The sequence below is a fragment of the Malaya genurostris genome, chromosome 2 (genome assembly GCF_030247185.1).
Source record: "Malaya genurostris strain Urasoe2022 chromosome 2, Malgen_1.1, whole genome shotgun sequence".
In the NCBI taxonomy this organism is placed as follows: domain Eukaryota; kingdom Metazoa; phylum Arthropoda; class Insecta; order Diptera; family Culicidae; genus Malaya; species Malaya genurostris.
The window spans coordinates 155,266,628-155,289,376 of record NC_080571.1 but is presented as its reverse complement, the minus strand read 5'-3'; the positions used below and the strand labels follow the sequence as shown (position 1 = coordinate 155,289,376).

General features: G+C 35.2%; 1 protein-coding gene across 2 annotated transcripts in view; it reads left to right on the top strand.

Annotated features, from left to right (window-relative positions):
• The first annotated feature begins 3,784 nt into the window (after positions 1-3,784).
• The window catches only part of LOC131429682 (protein ROP), a 609,112-nt gene continuing 590,147 nt past the window's right edge, over positions 3,785-22,749 (top strand). For both annotated transcript variants that reach the window (XM_058593974.1, XM_058593973.1), the window contains exon 1: positions 3,785-3,935. In XM_058593974.1, coding sequence (XP_058449957.1) covers positions 3,908-3,935 — 28 coding nt within the window. In that variant the 5' untranslated portion in view covers positions 3,785-3,907. The remainder of the gene's footprint in view (positions 3,936-22,749) is intronic.

The following is a 22,749-nucleotide window of genomic DNA, read 5'->3' as shown; positions in this document are numbered from 1 at the left end:
AAGCGCATATTTTGTTCACTCTATATATATATATATATATATATATATATATATATATATATATATATATATATATATATATATATATATATATATATATATATATATATATATATATATATATATATATATATATATATATATATATATATATATATATATATATATATATATATATATATATATATATATATATATATAATCGCAAACTATTACTTTTATTTGAGGATTCAAGCTATACTAGTGTTCAGTTCCCTAAGGCTGATGTCAGAGTGGAAGCTGGAAGCTGAGCTGGGTTGGAAGCTAAACTTGTTTAAGCTTGATTAGAAGCGGGAGGATGTCAGACTGAACGCTATAAAAGTTTGTTTAGAAACTGACAATCATAAATAAACATGAACTCGTCTGATGAAAAATTTTTCGTTTCTCCAACCGTTCACAATCACTTTTTCGGAAAAAAGAAAGTTATTGGAATACATCCAATAAATCTGCAAAGACGTAAAAATGGCGAGTTTCATCATCTTTATTATGATCCACCTTAATTCTGTTGCGGTTACTTTTATCTAGTTGATTCCACAAGAGCGGACGTGAAAAAACTTCATTTATTAATAGCTCTGCATCTATTTCCATTATTTTCGGTTTGTAATAAAGTGAAACCAACAAAAATTCAAGCAGGAAAGATGATCGAAGATAACAATCTCGCTCTACCTGTTTTCAAACGCTTTCAGCTCAGCTCCGCTCAGCACTCACTCTGACAACCCCACTTTGTTATATCGTAAACATGTTTCTCGCTTCTCACATGCTTATGTCAAATACCCGCTCAGCTCAGCTTCCAGCTTCCACTCTGACATCAGCCTAAGGGAGCACCTCATGATATTTGCGAAAGATAAATGAGATCCCGAGACTGAAAATAAAAAAAAATTAATCTTCATTAGATATAGTAATGAAACGTACCGGATATTAATTTCACGGTCCGTTAACGCATATCCTTGAACAAAGTTCGATGAGCTGTCTTGTCAGCGATTTATAATTACATTGAGATGCGGAACTTACTGAAAAAATGGTCTGGAGCAGTTGATGAATATCGAGGACACAACTCTTTCTTTAGCTTTAAACAGTACGATCGGATTTCCATATAAATTATATGGGATATTTTTATAACTTTCATTATGATAACGTCCATTTAGATTTGAAGTACACATTAAATAAAGATTATATGTTTCCATATAATTTCTATGAATTATATCCTGCATATGATTCATATGACACATATAATGAATATAAATACGATTTTCATTTCAGTGTACTTTAACGAGTTTTCTATAAAACTAGCAACACTGAAGGGTAAGAACAAGTTCACCATTAGGTTTTTTACCGTCACTGCTAACCTCAATCGGATGAACACTTTTTGACAGTCCAGCAGTACTGTTTGTAAACAGAAATTTCTTTTGTTTGTTTATTGACAAATTGGATCAGACCATTTACGATCCGTATCGCCTAAATAAAGTTTTAAAACATTTGTTCACAATTGAATACGGTTCGTTTTTAATATTTATTAAATAAAAGTGACTAGTTGCAAAGTGTAAAGATGATTGTTTTAGATGTGCTCTTCGATTTTTGTTTAAGCTTGTTTGTAAACAGTACCGCTGAACTGTCAAGGATGAATACTTGTTCATTTGTGTCGTCACGATAAAAAACCTAATTTGGTTTATCGGGACGACAAAAATGAACAAGTATTCATCCTTGACAGTTCAGCGGTACTGTTTACAAACAAACTTAAACAAAAATTGAAGAGCACATCTAAAACAATCATCTTTACGCTTTGCAACTAGTCACTTTTATTTAATAAATATCAAGATAAATATCAAAAACGAATCGTATTAAATCGTGAACTTTCGTTTTAGAACTTTATTTAGGCGATACGGACCGTAAATAGTCTGATCCAATTTGTCAAAAAACAAACAAAAGAAATTTCTGTTTACAAACAGTACTGCTGGACTGTCAAAAAGTGTTCATCCGATTGAGGTTAGCAGTGACGGTAAAAAACCTAATAGTTACTGTTTATTATAGTGAAAAATAAATAAACAAACAGTTTTTATCTGATAATCAAGATCACAAGCGAAATGTAAGTTAAACAATAATCTAGAATGGTTAACCCACCATGAATATACTACTAGCTGTATTGATATTTGTAGATTCGTGGGTGTTTGTGTTCTTTTTTCATTTTTTGTGCTAGTGCCGGTGATATTTAGACTGATTGTTGCAGTTTAATACAGCAACGATAAACATAAACAAACAAGTTTGTTTTGCACCGTAGCAACTAGCATAAAGCGTTGCCAGAAACGATCTCCTTCCACATTTTCAAACTATTGCAATGAAAGGGAGTAATTTGCTAGGCTTACTTGTTCAGGCTGTGAACCAAACATTGGCGGTTCGTTTGTATTGGACTTATACCATGTTCACATTAGCGCTTATATCACTTGATATACCGAGATGATACGCATATCACGTGGAAGTGTTCACATACGATCGAAATGATATCGTTTGACAATCAAGTTGACATATTGAATGCTCCCATTAGGAGTAAGATCAATAATATTGCTTTTCTCTCCTACAATTCAATCAATAATTGAAGTCTTGCATTTAATGTTTTTCTAACGCCAGTATTCGTTGAAAAATTCGAAATTATAATGATTGTTCAATGTCACTCTCAAAGTGACGTTCATAAATGAGTGCGTTCAATGCCATTATCCGTGTTGCTAGTTGCGATTTTTGACAACTCGACATGATATCGTACATGATATCCCGGATATCATGCCAAAATGGTGATACGCGTTGACATAAAATTGTATGGGATATCAAGTGATATCACACATGATATCATCGGATATCAAGTATATCCGTATATCACTTGATATCAGCGCTAATGTGAACATACTATTAGGGGTATTATTATTTGTATTTTGTGGGATCTCGAATTGACAAGCCTCCAGAAATCGTTTTGTTGTCACTGCCATCCAACCGAAGCTGAAGTCGAGATCCGAGAACTCCCACAACACTACTGATGCAGGTTGAGTTCGCATTACATGGGTCCAGTGTCTCTAGCTTCATACCGATTCTGAACTCGTTTTTTTGTAGACCATCGGCCTGTTTGAAGCAGGCACTCGGTTCAATCGAACACATGGAAACTTTCATACTGGAATGGTCCGGTCGATGTAGTAAAAAATTGTAATTAAATACCATTCCTCTCAAATATTTACACTACTCACACTTTGAGGGCCACTGTTCGCATTTTCAAAATCGAGTTTTTCACATTGGAAATTCACGTAAATTGTTTGACGTTTAGTCAATTCTCGTAAATCTTATGTGATGACTCTATTCATTTTAGGGGATGTTCGTGTAACATTCAATTTCGTCACGTAAAACATTCAATTTGACATTTGAAACCAGTTTACGTGATTTTTCAAGTGAATCGAACGTGAATTTTTATTTGAGTGTACGTAACCATCATATTCGTAATAGTTATTCATGCAATATTCTGTTCAATATTACTGCTCAAAAGCCAAAGGCTTATATAGTAAAAATGAACTTGACCATTGTTGAAATCACCTGATTGCATTGTCGGCTGAAAACCACTATACTCGCATGGTCAAAATGACCCCTAAATATAGTAACTGGTACCATATAATTTTTCTGAGTGTACGTGCACTTTTTAATGGATTTGAGTGGTGTGTAACTCAATTTTTAGTTATGTTCAATGAGAGTGTACAACACCAAAAAGGTCTTAGAAAACGTCAAAGTGGCCCAAAGACTTGGCTCCGAAATCGTAACGTGAGCTGTCTTGTCTTAGGTGAATATAAATTTCGTTGACGCTTTTTGATTTAATCAACAATCGATCAATATATTAAATATGGCACTGAAATTGCTTGTTGGACAGAGTAAGTACTATAAATTTTTTTTTTGCATTTTAGATTGTATGGTGCTGACAGTGTAAGTACAAACTACACAATGCTTCATTGGTTTAATTGTTATCCTCATTATACCTAAAATTTGGAATCAGTTTCAAATATCCTATTATGGCGTTTTCGTTTTAATTTGCACTGCACCGGTGCAGTGCTACACTGAGGCATGAATAAACGAACAAAACTGACGAAAACATAAACAGTAACCATTGACTACAATGAACGATTCCATTGCACAGAGCTACACCAAACTTTTGATGAGTGCTACACCAGTGGTATCGATTCAGAAAAAGAGTAGCACTGGTTTAGTGCAATTGGTAAAAACGCAGCTTTCGCTACACCGGTGTAGTGCAATTTAAAAACGAAAACGACATTAGTTCAATACCTGAAAGGTCATATCAATTTTCGGACAACAATCACAACCATAGGTAATCATAAATACAATAATTGAGGTGTTACTTCGTTTTCGAAATTATTGATTTATTTAGTTGAGAGTATGAAGTTGTTCAAATTGAATGAAAATTAGCATAATATAATGAAAAACATTGCGAAAATCATCGGTTTCATTAAAACAAAACATCTATTATTAATAGATGAGATCGGTTCATGTGTAATAAGCATCACATTTTTCATAATTTTTATATCAAACCTTTAACAAGCGGATTGGGCAAGATGAGCCATCACTGGCTTTAGCCTGTCAGGTTTAGTGATACAATAACAAAAAAAAACAATTGAATTTGTTTTAAGATTTTATGTAGAAATTCACTCATGCTGTTCTTCGTTTTTAAATTGCACTATAGGGACCGTGCACGATAACAAGTAGCGCCATCAGTGGCGAATAGGCGAAAAAGCTCTACTATAGCTTTACACTGTTACCATATGTTCACGCTGAATAAAATAGTCAAAAACCCGTTTTAATACAACATAGTGTGGTAATGATCCTTTTCTCACATCAATCATATTCTCATATATAATACTGTGGTATACTATTAAAATATTTCTCTCCGATTCTTAAAATAAACCAAAGAGATTTGTTGTGCATTAAATAGTATAACCTACAGAATGAATCAGTTCTCTGACATCGATGAAAAAACGAAGTGAGTTCCACTATTGTAGGTATTTCGGGCACTAGAACCCGAGAACATATAATCGAAGTTGGTTCGTATGGCCATCAACTAACATGATTTTAATTGCAACCGAAAATATGTTTAATTTTTGGTAGGAGCATAAGATCATTCATTTGAACCTAAGATTAGTAATACCGGACTAAGTGTAAAAGTAAGTGAGATCCTTTCTTGAGTGTATGACTATTTAATGCCGTCGTTATTCGAGATTCGGGAATACTTTCGAGAGCAATTTAGAAAACTTTTTACTTTTTTCGTTTCGACTCTTCAAGTGACGTTACATAATTTTTAACACACTTTACCTTATCGTTCCGGAACCGAAAGTCGGATCCGGATGAAATTCAAGAATTCCGTGTACAACCATGAGACCTTTCATTTAGATCTAAGTTGGTTAATATCGATTAAGTCATTTTTAAGAAACACACACACACAGATAGATTGCTCAGCTCGACGAACTGAGTGGAAAGGCATATGACACTTGGCCAATTTTTACTAGCCGATTTTCAAGTGATTGTATAACCTTTCTATATGAGAAAGGCAAAACAGTTCAGCGTTTCAATAAAATGATTATTTGTTGGTAGCTTCGTGACTCGTATTTTCAATATACGTCAAACTGGCTACTCGTGAGATTGCTAGCATTTTCACGATCACAATTTATTTTCTTCCTCCATTCTAAGAGTATGGACCATCCTGCGAATTATTTGAACTTTAAGTTAAAATTTGACAGTCGGGCAGTTATTTTTTATCGAGTAGTTACATTTATCTAAAACTGTAGCCTATTTCAAAGTTTGACGGATGGAAAGTTATTTGGGCCTATTTTGCTCTGAAAGTAAAGTAATAGCAAGTGGTTTAATAATTGCAATTCAGCGAAAGTAAGAATAACTTTGAGATAAACTTACTTCATTTAAAAAATATTTAAACTTTTTATTGGGGTATTTTCTTTGAGTGAAAATATAAAAAGAAATTACACAGAAGCAATTTTTACAAAAGGTCTGAAATTAGAATGTTTTAGCAAGATATTTTTCAGTGTTTCCGGTCAAGTCGATTGAAAAATCATTTAATGCGCTGAGAATATCGTTTCAGTGTTTGAGTTTGACGAATATTATACACAAATCCAACTGCAATGACAGAAAATGACGTGGCCGTATTTAAATACAGAATGAATAATTCGATTCGAAATTTTATAGTCAGTAGATGTTGAACAATCGTTTGCACCACACGCGAATAGTTCCATAGGGTTCGGAAAAAATCCGCAGAGAAAATACGCTAGAAAGAATTTTCAAACTCAGTTTACAAGTTTTGCTATGGTAGCATTATTTTTTCCACTCGCCGCCTCGTGCGCTGTCGTCGCCGGGCACTAAACCACGCCCTCGTGCACGGTCCCTATACCGGTGCACAGGTGGTAGGAACAAAAAAAAACATCAAAGCTATTCAATTTTTTAAGAAATCTCGTTTTTCGTGATAACGTTCAATATGTTCACTTTGATGAAAAATTTCGAAAGACTCGGTACTCGGTGAGGGTAAGTCATAATTGTAAACGATAGAGAAAAGTTTTCGCTGTATATTATTGGGAATTATCATTAAGACCAAATTGTGTCTGTTTATTGTAAATAAATAAAATGTATGGCGCTAAGACGACATTTTATATCTAGAGCGTCATGATATGAAACGGCCGTAACTGTTCACTAGTAATTCGACTGTCCCACGACAAAAGGGCCTAACTGCAAATGACAGTTTCTTTTTGTTTACTTTTTCTTTTATACGATTAACTGAACAGATTTTATATTAGACGCTTTACTCTTTGCAAAACTTTCAAGGTAAAACTACAAGCTTTCGATTTATATTGGAAACTTTAGAGAATCAGTAATGGCTTCGTAATAATCAAAAGAGAAAGTGAACAAAGAGAGGCTCTCATTTTCAGTTAGGCCCTTTTGTCGTGGGACTATCGAATTGATTTTGTAGCATTGTTGCTCAAGTGCTCAATACTTTTTACCTTTTTTTATATATATAAAAAATAGGTATAGAATTCGCTCAAACTTTCGAAAAATTTTCCGAGGCCCGGAGGGCCGAATGTCATATACCAATCGATTCAGCTTGACGAACTGAGCAAATGTCTGTGTGTGTGTGTGTGTGTGTGTGTGTGTGTGTGTGTGTGTGTGTGTGTGTGTGTGTGTGTGTGTGTGTGTGTGTGTGTATGTGTGTGTGTGTATGTGTGTTGTCAACTAAGAGGTCGAGATCTCAGAGATGGCTGGACCGATTTTGATCAAACTAGTCGCAAATGAAAGGTCTCCCCGTCACCCAGAACGCTATTGAATGGTTTTGAGATCGGATGTTTTCTTTTTTATTTATACGAAGTTTTATATCAAAATTTTCAGTTTTTTGACAGTATCTGTCACATTTGACCTTGAAAACAGAATATGTTTCCAGACTTAGATTTCGCTCGGTAATACCTATCCAACAAGCCATAGATTGTTAAAAACCGGCCATTTTTAACGGAGATATCGATATTTTTGTGTAAGCCTTATTCCAGTAGAAGGAATTTTGAGCGCTGTATGAAAAAGCAATGCTTGGGAGCAACATGAAACACGATTTCATTTTTGGCAACATAATCTTTCGAATATGGCATATGTAAACCAGATGATACCAGCATTATCGAGTTGGAAGTAATTCCATAATTATATTGATTTAAACTATTTACAGCAATAAATGCTGGAAGAACATGACTTTCATATACCATACGACTCAGTTCGTCGAGATCAGCAAATGCGTGTGTGACAAATAATTTCACTCAATTTTCTCGGAGATGGTTAAACCGTTTTCTACAAACTCAGATTCATATGAAAAGTCGTATACTCCCAAACAAGGTTCCTGAATTACGTTTGGATCCGACTTCTGATTGCGAAACCACAGGATGATATGTGAAACGAAATTAAAATAATGCAATTAATTTTTCTCGTAGATGGCTGAACCGATCTAAGATTCAAATGAAATCTAAGAATCATCTATGATTCAAATGAGAGGTCTTAAAATCCTATAAAACCTCTTACTTTTTAGTCCGATCCGACTTCTGGTTTAGAAAATGCAGGGTGATTAGTATAAAAATGTCCATTTCACATAAATTAATCAGGTTTATCGGGTTTGCAGATTTGGATAGTCGATTACCAAATAAATTTATTTCAGTTTGAGCGGTATTCGTTTTTGGATTCGGAATGTACCCCTAAATTTTAATTCGCACTACAATTTCTCAAAGATGTCTACACACTGCTCAGGTGAATTTACCTGATTTCGGCTACACCGATTTTAGAATTCCGGTTCCAGTATCGAATCGATTCTCAAAGCTCAATCATTTTCTCAAAAAAGACCAAATCGAACTTCAAAAACAAATATTACAGGACTTAAGGTCCCATACAAAATTGGTGAATTTTATCCGATTCTGGAATTACAGATGAGTTTATAAATTTCATGTAAATTGTTTGGCGTAATAATTTATGGCCATTCGAATCATTTTGGGCTATGCTAATTCCTGAATACCAGCTCTGGAAGTACCATAAATAATGACGAAAAACTTTAAAGTGGAACTTACTTCGACATATCATGGAATGTTCAATCGATTGTCACACGTTGTCAGATTAAAATTCGATACGATTTCGACATTACAGGGCAATGAGTGATTAAAATCTCAATTTGCCGTTTAAAACGACGATAATTAATATAATGTCATGAGAACTAAAACACCTAAGAATATCCATGCAAAAACACATGCGTATTGATGAAAAAAGGTATCATCTCACTGCTAGGTGGATTAATCACGTTTTTAATACAAAATTGCCTTTATTATAAAAAGCAAAGGCACTTGATATAAAAGATTAAACATTTTGAGTTTAATTTTAATTTATATGCAATAAAATTACCCTTTTTAAATTTGTTTCCATAATTTTTTGCCTATTTTAACTACTCTTGATAAGTCGGATATACGGGATAATATGGATTCTTTCAAAAGTGGTAGATTCTGGATAAAATAAAATTTTGTATGTTTGAACTTTGGTTAGCTTACTAAGGTGTTCCTCCAATTCTCAATGCTATCATTTTGCACGCTCAGCCAAGTATGGATGCGGAACTAACATTGCCTGTGGTATTAGCTCTACATCATTTCGTTCAATAATTTGCAATAAATTTACTGTGAGACAATTTTTCTAAATGATTACAAACATAAGTTCTCTTTACATGCATAATTCATAATATACCTTACCTACTACATATAGTATTACACAATTCAATAGTGCAGACAGTACAAATTCATCAACTGTTTTGAAACTCATTACTACCTCAAACACGTTCGTTTTTATTATTCTTTGCAGTGTTATTATCACAAAATCAGCTAGTAGCAATATTTGATTCAATGACAATATTTTAGAATCAATATTCCATAGAAATATTCAGTTGAATTCATGTCAAAATTGCTTGCAAATTTGCTTGAACATAATCTAAAATTTGGATCTATACCACGACATAATTGATTCAAATACATTTAATGTGCAGTAACCAGCATTCGGATGGAATACATTTTTTATTGGATTCAATGAAAAGTTTCAATTTGAATCCATATCGTAATATATTTGAATCCAATATACATTGCTACACTAAATTTAATTCAAAAAGAGTTTCATTTGATTCGAATTTTATTTCAAATACAGTTCTATTTGATTCAAACAAATGTTTGAAGTTTACTTAAAAACTCAATATATTAGAATCTAATGTGTTTTGTGTTCTCTGCGTGAGTGCTATGCTTTAATAATTATTTGTAAAGTAACAAATGTTCACACTTTCCTACTTTCACAAGAATTCTTGGAAAATGCATAACTTCGAAACTTTATGCGAATCCACAGATGCCATTTCAAGCTGCTCTACTCTACTTGAGAAATAATAGCGTGGTCCCCTTACCAGATAGTCGCTTTCGTCACGTTCATGTAAACATTGTTGTTCGTCTCACGGAACTTTCCCACAATAGTTTTGGTCACGAGCAATGCCAGAAACGATTAGCAAGTCATCAGAATTCACATCCTCCAATTCGAATGAAACTTTGTACATGTTTTCAGCATGACAAACTATATTTTGCACGAATGCAGAGACCAATTCGACTCAAGACTGGTTTTTTAATAAAAGCGTATGTATTTTTGCATGCACTTTCTTCGAACTAACTTTGAAACTAAAATGTACAAAAATGGTATCTAAGAAAAAGTTGTAGAAAATTGATTGTGAACTCTTAAGAAAAATACACTATGAAAAAAGTTGAATACTTTTCAAAAGTTAGAAAACCAAACGAAACAGTCTAATATTTTTTTAAACCTTAAAGTCCACATTTTGGTTTAAACTTGTGTTACTAATAAATGGGTATTACTAATAAATGGCTCACACTCTGTCCAAATCGAAAATCATCCCATGTCAACAATAATAATCCAGTTCGTGCTCGCATCTCATCCGACACAGTCGAAAATTTCTTACGGTCGAGACGATAGAAACAAAGACAATACAGGGTAGTGAACAATAGAGTGTACGAAATGGGCAAATATGATTTAACAAAGCCTGACTTGGCTTGCAAAATTCAATTTGTATTGATTTCAAGCGCTGTGAAGTTAGATCAGTAGCAACCGAAATTGAAATGTTGCTTAAGGAAGAAATGCATCTAAACGTTAATGATGTAAGTGAGATTCAATTCAACAAAACGTCTAACTGTGTTTACATTATGTTCAAACGTGAAAGAAGTTATTAACGGGGTGCACAGTGTTGACCATGATAATGTTAAATATAAAATCCCTGTGTACTTGGTGGACAATGCCATAGAAGTACGCGTGCATGACCTTCCCCCGCAGACCAGCGATCAGTTTATACGGAAAAGTATGTCGCAGTACGGTGAAGTTCTTTCTATCGAAAAGGAAGTATGGCGGATTTTTTTTCCGGGTATCCGGAATGGCGTACGAGTGGTACGTATGAAACTACGTAAAGCAATTCCATTTTACATCATTTGTGATCAAGACGGGATACATCCGTGTAAAACGCTGATTACGTATGAAAATCAACTGGTTACATGTCAATTTTGTGAACAACCTGATCACTACGGCAAACTTTGCACTGAAACTGCGAAAAGGATATGTTCAAACAAAAACAAAGACAACCGCCCAACAACGGAAACTAGTGAGCGCAGTGATCAAACCAACCAGCAACTGCAATTAATGTACAACAAAGCGCGTCTACAGCAACTAACAACGAACCCAAGACTGAGAATTACAAGAAAAACGAAGAAAAAACGAAAACCAACAACGATACCACCGATTATTTATTTATTATTTTATCTAATAAAAACATGGCTCATTCGGCCACGTAAAGCTTGTACGCATATTGGCCTGAATAAAAAAAAATTATAAAAAAAAACAATAATAATGGTTCATTTAGAGAGAGGTAAAAAAAAAGACAAGCAGTGCATTCACTATTTAGGTTGTTTCCAGTGTTCTGTTTCCAGTGATGGCCGGATTTGTCACAATAACCAAAATTCCTCTGACAGTCTTCCCGTGTGTTCTTCGTGCGAATTGGGAGTGGCTCCAGTTCCACTTCCCCTTCTGGTTATGCCTGTAAATGCCAAACCTCGGACAGAGTTGCCGTTTTAAAATCTGTGTTTCAACTTGAAAAATCTGTGTTGCATATTTTCGATCATAATCTGTGAAAAACATTTTGGAAATCTACGTTTTTTTTATGAAATATTCATAAAAATCTGTGAATTTTGATAAAATCTGTGTTATGTGTTCAGAATCTGTGAGGCAAAATATTCAAAAAAATCTGCGGTTTTACAGAAAAATCTGTGAATATGGTAACTCTGACCTCGGAGTCCGCTCTCCGGACGCCCTCGCGCTATGGTGTGATGATCGCATTTCAAGGTGAAGCGCTTACCCAGCGTCGTTCCCTCTAAAATCGTCCACTATGTCGCTACAATGCGATCGTACCGCGACGCTGAAACCACTCGGGGCACGCTCGATTCGGGAACCCTAGATGTTGGCGTGGTTCTTACTCCTACTCCTTGCAGTGAACTCCTTTCCTCCGTACGGTGTACTATCCGGATCAACATCCGAATCCGTTGCTTTTATCGAAACCACCGATAAAGATCGCTGACCAGGACATTATTCAATCGGGACTCCCGAGACACGCATTGTTTCGTCGCTTTCTTCACTCTTTTTCTGTAGGCCTTCTTTTTGCACGTCCTGTCGCACGCGTATTCACACAAAAACTGACATTTACATTCTCTTCCTGCGTCCGGCCGGCGTACTTAAAATAATAATCAGTACCATTTCGCTCTTGAAGCGAGTTTTTAACTGTGCATGATTATTTTTTTTATATTATGTGCGCCGTGCACGCTCAAACTAAACCCCTAATGAACCTTATGTTTATATCTTATATCGGTGATTCCCAACATGGGTTTATGCCTAAGCGTTCCACAACCACCAATCTATTATCCTTTACATCTTACGTGACCAACGCCATGTCAAATGGTTTTCAGACGGACGTAATCTATACCGATCTTTCCCTCGCCTTCGATAAAATTAACCATGACATCACAATAGCAAAACTGGATCGACTTGGTTTTGGTACAATCGTCCTTCGATGGGTACAAGCATATCTCAGGAATCGTCATCTTGTGGTTAAAATTGTGCTTCGGAAGAATTTGTTGCAACATCTGGAATTCCGCAGGAGAGCCATACATAAAATACCTATTTTTCTTCATTTTTATTCAAATTTTTAAAAAAGCGCTTATTTTTCACCACTCGTACTTCACCGCCTCCGCACAGAAATCCGATTCACAACGGCCCAGCCGTTCTCTTCAAATCGCCCACTTTGCCGCTGCAGTGCGATAAAACCGCGACGCTGGAGCCACTCTGGGCACGCTCGATTCGGGAACCCTAGATGTTGGCGTGGTTCTTACTCCTACTCCTTGCTGTGAACTCCTTTCCTCCGTATGGTGTACTGTCCGGATCAACATCCGAATCCGTTGCTTTTATCGAAACCACCGATATAGATCGTTGAACAGAACATTGTTCAATCGGGACTCCCGAGACACGCGGTACCGTTTTTTGTCGCTTTCTTCACTCTTCTTCTGTATGCCTTCTTTTTGCACGACCTGTCGCTCGCGTCTTCACACAAAAACTGACATTTGCATTTTCTCCCTGCGTCCGACTGGGGTACTCAAAATAATAATCAGTACCGTTTCGCTCTTCATGCGAGTTTTCAACTGTGCGTGATGATTTTACTCGGTGTACGCAGTGCACGCTTAAACTAAATCCCTAATGAACCTTATGTATATATCTTACTGTAACACTTGGTTAGTGTGAATAGAAGTTACGTTTGGAAAACTTCAAGAGTTTGATAACAAAAATAGTCATTAAAACATCAGAACATACGATTTATTAATTTTTAGTTTGACGTAAAGCCGCCATGACTAAGTTCAGTTTTTGCAATGACTGAGCGGAAATATATATTGGAGAAGCCAAGTGAAAGAAAAACTAACAGAAAAGATGATTTTTTGGAAAAAGATACGCTCAGAGACAAGACTCGAACCTGCGTTCTTATGCATTCCGTGCATACGCGCTACCATTTCGCCACTCTGATCTTGTTTTAGCCACTCCAAAACTCGAAACAGACATAGTAGCAACGTACATCGAACATGATCTACATCCTGGCCGTCACCCGACCGATACCTTACATCCAAACATCTTCTCTGTCCATCAAACACTAGTCCTCTCGCTTTATACCTATTTCTCCGATCAAGCATTGAGTAGGAGAGTGTATTTATAATCGCTTGTCACCTTCTTAATGGTGAGAGTCGCTGGCTGGACATCGTCAGCGACAGACCCCTATGAAGGTTGTATTGATTGTCTGCCCTTTCCTACCAGAAGCAGATTGTTGCGGAAAATCAAACCGCAATTGTTTTTAACGATTTATTAATTTTTAGTTTGACGTAAAGCCGCCATGACTAAGTTCAGTTTTTGCAATGACTGAGCGGAAATATATATTGGAGAAGCCAAGTGAAAGAAAAACTAACAAAAAAGATGAATTTTTGGAAAAAGATACGCTCAGAGACAGGACTCGAACCTGCGTTCTTATGCATTCCGTGCATACGCGCTACCATTTCGCCACTCTGATATATATATATATATATATATATATATATATATATATATATATATATATATATATATATATATATATATATATATATATATATATATATATATATATATATATATATATATATATATATATACATATATATATATATATATATATATATATATATATATATATATATATATATATATATATATATATATATATATATATATATATATATATATATATATATATATATATATATTTGTATACCCGTCGAACTTCGTCTCGCCTAAAAATTATTTGTTCAAATTTATGTTACCTTTTCTGCCATATTTTCTCTTCCAGATGTGATTCTTGCTTTCGTTAATCGATAACAAAGCTCACTAACCAGAATATTGTATTGATAAACCTAACACAATGTTGAAGAGTTTCTCTTCTAGAGTTGTTCATTCGGTAGAGTAGGATATGTTTATAGATTGTATTTAGTTCGTAAAAACGTGATTAATCCACCTAGCAGTGAGATGATACCTTTTTTTATCAATACGCATGTGTTTTTGCATGGATATTCTTAGGTGTTTTAGTTCTCATGACATTATTTTAATTATCATCGTTTCAAACGGCAAATTGAGAGTTTAATCACTCATTACCCTGTAATTTCGAATCTGCAAATCGTATCGAATTTCAATCTTAACGTGTGACATTCGATTGAACATTCCATGAGATGTCGAAGTAAGTTCCACTTTAGAGTTTTTCGTCATTATTTATGGTACTTCCAGAGCCGGTATTCAGGAATTATTACGCCAAACAATTTACATGAAATTTATAAACTCATTATCTGTAATTCCAGAATCGGATAAAATTCACCAATTTTGTATGGGACCTTAAGTCCTGTAATATTTGTTTTTGAAGTTCGATTTGGTCTTTTTTGAGAAAATGATTGAGCTTTGAGAATCGATTCGATACTGGAACCGGAATTCTAAAATCGGTGTAGGCGAAATCAGTTAAATTCACCTGAGCAGTGTGTAGACATCTTTGTGAAATTGTAGTGCGAATTAAAATTTGGGGGTACATTCCGAATCCAAAAACGAATACCGCTCAAACTGAAATAAATTTATTTGGTAATCGGCTATCCAAATCTGCCAACCCGATAAACCTGATTAATTTATGTGAAATGGACATTTTTATACTAATCACCCTGCATTTTCTAAACCAGAAGTCGGATCTGACTAAAAAGTAAGAGGTTTTATAGAATTTTAAGACCTCTCATTTGAATCATAGATGATTCTTAGATTTCATTTGAATCTTAGATCGGTTCAGCCATCTACGAGAAAAATTAATTGCATTATTTTAATTTCGTTTCACATATCATCCTGTGGTTCCGCAATCAGAAGTCGGATCCAAACGTAATTCAGGAAGCTTGTTTGAGAGTATACGACTTTTCATATGAATCTGAGTTTGTAGAAAACGGTTTAACCATCTCCGAGAAAATTGAGTGAAATTATTTGTCACACACGTATTTGCTGATCTCGACGAACTGAGTCGTATGGTATATGGAAGTCATGTTCTTCCAGCATTTATTGCTGTAAATAGTTTAAATCAATATAATTGTGGAATTACTTCCAACTCGATAATGCTAAAATTGGTCCGAGCCAAATTGTCATAAAAAAGGATGCTGTACACAGTCTTTTTGGTACTTAGAAACAATTATATGTAACAGTATAAAAAATCGTGTTTCATGTTGCTCCCAAGCATTGCTTTTTCATACAGCGCTCAAAACTCCTACTACTGGAATAAGGCTTACACAAAAATATCGATATCTCCGTTATAAATGGACGGATTTTAACAATCTATGGCTTGTTGGATAGGTATTACCGAGCGAAATCTAAGTCTAGAAACATATTCTGTTTTCAAGGTCAAATGTGACTGATGCTGTCAAAAAACTGAAAATTTTGACATAAAACTTCGTATAACTCAAAAAGTAAACATCCGATCTCAAAACCATTCAATAGCGTTCTGGGTGACGGGGAAACCTTTCATTTGCGACTAGTTTGACCAAAATCGGTCCAGCCATCTCTGAGATCTCGACCTCTTAGTTGACAACACACATACAGACACACACACATACACACACACACACACACACACACACACACACACACACACACACACACACACACACACACACAGACATTTGCTCAGTTCGTCGAACTGAATCGATTGGTATATGACATTCGGCCCTCCGGGCCTCGGAAATTTTTTCGAAAGTTTGAGCGAATTCTATACCTATTTTTTATATATATAAAAAAAGGTAAAAAGATTTGGTTTAAGCAGCATTCGGAACAATACGTTTTTAAGGAATTACTCAACTTTGAAGCTTTTACAGCTTTTAAGAAGTGAGAAAGTTTTCTCAGAACTTGTTCTGTACGTTCAAGCTTCCAAAAAGTGCCACGCGTAACTTAGAGCTCTAATAATGAGTATGTTTCTAGGTACTAAGGAACTTTTGGTCACTTGGAGAGACGACTTACATTTTAAGTTGATATTGATCTTACCAATTTAAATATTCTTCTCAGTAAGGATGGCTTTTATCGTATCACAAAACGCTCTCTAGCAACTCTTCACACGATTCAATCAGTGCCATCAAAGAGAGAAGGATATCAACTCAGCAACAAATAACCGGTTGGTCCATTTAGCATAGAATGAACACCAGTGCGAGAACGTATTTCTCTCGATGACCCGTCTGAGCATCACGGATTAGCACGCTGCTGTGGAGATTTGCTATGAAGCAACAAACGGTCGCGCATTTCCGTTTTGCGATCCGATTCTATAAGGTCAGTGGATAATTGAGATAGAATCATTTTACCATTGCCGCTTATTCTAACTACGTATAAGTTGTGCTTATGAAAATGTCTGTGAATGCTCCACACAAGGGTTTTGAAATATTCTGACCTAGTATGAGAATTGTCAACTTGCGATTCTCTCTTGGTAAATTCCACACAGCGCCGATCATTGCAAAACTGTGTCTATTTTAGTAAGGGCCGTGAAATACTCTGAGTATGAGGTGGAGCGAAGAAATGTAAAAAAAATCTTTCACGGTTCATGCATTAATAGGCAGCGAGTTAATGTACCAGAATGACGATGTTGCATACAATGTAGAGACATATCGAGCCGCTCTCTGCCAAATTATCGCCAATCACCAACACTGCCTCTCAGAATATGAAATAGTCTCAATCCATCTTGGATATTGATATCTAATTACCACTTATTATGTTCATATGAAAGCAAAATGCAAGAAAAATATCTTAGTTTGACCTTAGCGCTTCTACAGCACAATCTATTCATTGATTCACAATGACCAATATTATTCATCTGACTCCATTACATACAATCCAACTGTTGAACGGTATCAGAACGTTTTCTTCTGCCTACAGCGGTATTTCTAGGACAGTGATATGGTTTCCGCCAGTCATTTATGTCGTTTTCGCTTGATGCCAAACCTTACCCAGTTTTCACCCTAGCTGCTGTGAAATCGTTTGTTTGAAACCAGTTTGGAACCTAGTTTCAATGTAATTGAACTGAAAATCGGGACAGTTTCGAGTCTGATTTTAATATCGGGTTTGCTCACACCCCCGTTGCTAAGTGCGAATCTAACTCAGTTTCGTAAAAAGTATTTGCCTAATGAAACTACCCTGAAACAGTTCCAGTTTTACCAAGTGAAAACGACATTAGTAAGCAATAATGGTGATACCCATTTAAGCACGTGGCTCGAAATGCCAAATAACATGAATCAAGTGTGCATGTGAAATCTTCACACAAAACTATTCGTTGCGCGCCAAACGAGTTTTTCAACAATCTAGTATTCTTTTCTTCAACGACCAAACACTTATGCAACTCGTTGCGCGCCAAACATCAATCGTAAATCTAGCAATCATTGGCGACTTTTTCAGTGGAAAATTCCATTGTCCATACAAAATATTGCTTTTTCCCACTTTTCCGGTAAATTTTCTCAATTTTTTGATGTGCGAACCCGGTGGGGGTAAAAACTGACCAAACAAAACAAAAATCATCTCAATCTGTCCATCCGTTCTTACGTGATGCGATTACAAAAAATGATCTCTGTATATATATATGTATATATATATATATATATATATATATATATATATATATATATATATATATATATATATATATATATATATATATATATATATATATATATATATATATATATATATATATATATATTTATATATATATATATATTTATATATATATATATATATATATATATATATATATATATATATATATATATATATATATATATATATATATATATATATATATATATATATATATATATATATATATATATATATATATATATACTGAGGTCTTTTTTTATGCGGTCTTTTTTATGCGGTTTTTTTTTACGCAGCTTTTTTTATGCGAATTTTCAGAGTTATGCGTTTTTTTTTATGCGAAGTTTCAGAGTTACGCGGTTTTTTTTTATGCGAATTTTCAAAGTTATGCGGTTTGCCCTTCTGCGGTCTTTTTTATGCGAAGTTTCAGAGTTATGCGTTTTTTTTTATGCGAATTTTCAGAGTTATGCTTTTTTTCTTATGCGAATTTTCAGAGTTATGCGGTTTTTTTTATGCGGTACGTAAATTCGCATAAAAAAAAGACTTCAGTGTATATATATATATATATATATATATATATATATATATATATATATATATATATATATATATATATATATATATATATATATATATATATATATATATATATATATATATATATATATATGGGTTTCACGAATCAGTGGGGCGCAGACAATCCTACCGTTCAAAACATCTGTTATGATCAAAGAACGCGACAGCTCCCGTCGTACTTGTAGTGTGTCAAGATCAATCGGCAATCCGCGAGTTTCAGCGAACCCTGCGGAACATCTACTCGTACGGGTAGCTGAATTGATTTACAATTCTGATAGCTATCTAATTGGTCGATAACTTGATGCTTCGGCTGGCTTTGTATCAGGTTTGACAATAGGAATTACTTTAGCGTTTTTTCATCAACACTTGTTGAAAATTTTAACGTTCACAACGTTCAAAATAAAATTGTGGACACTCTCGAACTACTGAGCAGGTTTTTTAAGAATCTTAGAAAGTTTCCAGAAAGGTTTATGATAAAGAGTAAATCTATGTTTAATTTCTTTTTGTGATTCCTTAACTATGTTTTTCATAGTAGGATCACGAGAACGTTGATATTGTCGTCGACAAACTTTCTTCAACCGAATGTGCAGTTGGAGATTATCATCGATAGCAGGAGAATTTAATTTAGTTTTAGCTATTTGAAAGATTTCTGGCTTCGATAATGTAATAATTCAAATTATCTATTGCTGTGTCGATGTCCGCAGAATTTTCTAAAATAATTTCATGATCCACATGATTTTCAATGTGAGATCTGTATTCCAACCAATTAGCTCTATGGTAGTTCAATATAGAACTTATTGGATTAATTATAGCTTCGTTGAAAAGTCTGAATGTTACAGGAAGATGATCTGAGTCAAAGTCAGCATGTGTAATCGGTCCACTTCAAATGTGACTTTGATCTGTTAGAACCAGATCAATTGTAGAGGGATTTTTCACGGAAGAGAAGCAAGTAGGATTACTGGGATAAAGAACTGTGAAGTAACCAGCTGAGAGTTGATTATGAAGTATTTTACCATTATTGTTATTTTGTCTAAAATTCCATTAAAGATGCTTTGCATTTAAATCCCCTATTACGAAAAATTTCGGACGATATCTTGTGAGTTTTTGTAAATCGCCTTTAAGGTAGCGCTTCGCCGTGGTCACGGGAGTTCACTGCCTATTCCGGGGTTTCACGCACTTTACCCAAAATTGTGAGAAAACGGGGAGGAAAACGGAAATTCCAAGAACATACGATTCTAGATAATTAATTTTTCTATCGATTCGTGTATAAATTGTGCCTGATAAACGTTTCTATCGAAAGATTTCGTGCGAGTTATAAAAATAAATGAGTTTTTCCTTATTCTTTCGCACGCACACAATGTCAACGCATGCATTGGGGTGTGCAAAATGCCACATGCGGTAGACGCTAACAACATTTCTTTTGTTTTCGTTTTCCGTTCTCTCTGCGTAAACGTTGAATATAGATGAGTAGAAAATGTAAGTAAGTGTTACTACTTTGTAAAATAATTACTATTCATGTTTCAATAGAACGAGAAATCAGTAATGATTTTCATGGTTACTAGCTTTGACGCTTTGTTGAAAACGTAGCACATCCCTACATATGCGAGTTGTTTATAGCGAGAAAAGGAAAAAATAAAACAAAATGTTTAACAAAACTCGCACGAAATCTCGCGAAAGAAAAGCTTTCTAACAGATATTTTTCGCCAAATGCATAGTAAAATCATTTACCTACAATCGTATGTTTTTGATTTTTCGTGAATCGGGTTAGTATTGGAGAAATTTGCAATTTAGGGTGAAATTTCGGTGACAAAGCAAGAGGAAGCAGTGAGTTGTCTCGCTTTGACCTGACCACCGGTGCATTGGAATGGCAAATATGCTCCAGCGATGAAATGAATTCCATGAATGGTTTCAACCTCGATTCCCAAGCTTTCAATAACTTTAGTATTGAAAAAGGTAAAATTCGATGTTTAATTTGTCGTTGGACAAAAACGGCAACTCCACCACCATTCCAGTAAACTTGTCAAATCGATGAACCACATAATGTGTATTGCATTTCAATTTGATATCTGGTTTAAGAAATGTATCTGTCACAATGGGAATATGAATTTTGTGAACTTTGAGAAAATTATAAAATTCATCTTCACTCGATTTTAAAGATCGAGCATTCCAATTTAAAATATTCAAATAATTATTTAACATCAGTGTTAAATTTTAAATTCATAATAAGATTGTTTGCCATTAGAAGAAGATGACGTGGTCGATCTACCCATTAATAAATTGTTTTCGTTAGAAGACGAACTAGAAGGCGTTCCTGCTTTTTCTTTGTTTACATTAGAAGAATTAAGTGATAGTTGTCTATCTATTACCAAAGCGTAACTGTCATTAGAAGAAGATAATGACGTGGTCGATCTATCAAAGTTTTCTATCACCATCGGATTCAAGATGTCGCATCGGATTAGCAGTCGATATGAGAGATCCCAGAATCTGTTTTTCAGCGGTAAGACGCCCGCCAGCACTTCAAGACTCATCGTATGAGTTGATTGCATGCAACCCAAGGCAATACGTAAACAACGATACTGAATTCTTTCCAGTTTAATGAAATGAATATTCGCAGCGGAGCGAAAACAGGAACATCCATATTCCATAACTGACAATATCGTCGTTTTGTACAACCTGATCAGGTATCCTGGGTGAGAGCCTCACCAAGTTCCGGTTATTGTACGAAGGAAATTGATTCTCTGTAGGCATTTTCGTCTCAGATACCTAATGTGACATCCCCAGGTACCTTTGGAGTCGAACCAGACCCCGAGATATTTAAATGTGAAGGCCTGAGCTATGGTTTCACCCCTTAGTTGAAGCTGTAGTTGCGCTGGTTCTCGCTTCCTTGAAAATACAACCAGCTCAGTTTTCTCCGTAGAGAACTCTATACCCATTTGAAGAGCCCATGTTGACAAGTTGTCGATGGTATCTTGTAATGGTCCTTGGAGATCGGCAGCTTTGGGTCCTATAATAGACACAACGCTGTCGTCGGCAAGTTGTCTTAGCATGCAGGATGTGTTGATACATTCATCAATATTGTTTACGTAAAAATTGTATAAAAGAGGGCTTAAGCAGGCCCTGAGGAAGGCCCATGTAGCTGAATCGTTTTGTCGACAAATCACCATGTGCGAAATACATGTGTTTCTCAGACAATAGATTATATAAAAAGTTGTTCAAAACTGGTAAAAGACCATGCTGATGCCACTTCTCAGATAGAACGTTAATGGAAATTGAATCGAATGCCCCCTTGATGTCGAAGAAAACTGATGCCATTTGTTCTTTACGAGCAAATGCCATTTGACTTTCTGTTGATAGCAACGCTAGACAATCGTTCGTTCCTTTGCCCCTGCGGAACCCAAATTGTGTACCTGAAAGCAATCCATTAGTGTCGACCCAATTGTCTAGACGGAAGAGAATCATTTTCTCCAACAATTTCCGAATACAGGAAAGCATAGCAATCGGTCGATACGAATTGTGATCGGAGGCTGGTTTCCCAGGTTTTAGAATGGTGATAACTCTCACTTCTCTCCATTCGTGTGGAACAATATTACCCTCGAGCAACTTGTTGAATAAATTCAACAAGCGCCTTTTGGCAGAGTCAAGCAGATTTTTCAATAAGTTGAATTCAATTCTGTCTAACCCCGGGGCTCTATTGTTACACGACAAGAGCGCAAGTGAGAACTCTACCATCGAAAACGGTGTTTCGTTTGTATTCGAAGTCGCGGCGCGGGATATCTTCTGTTCCGGAACAGA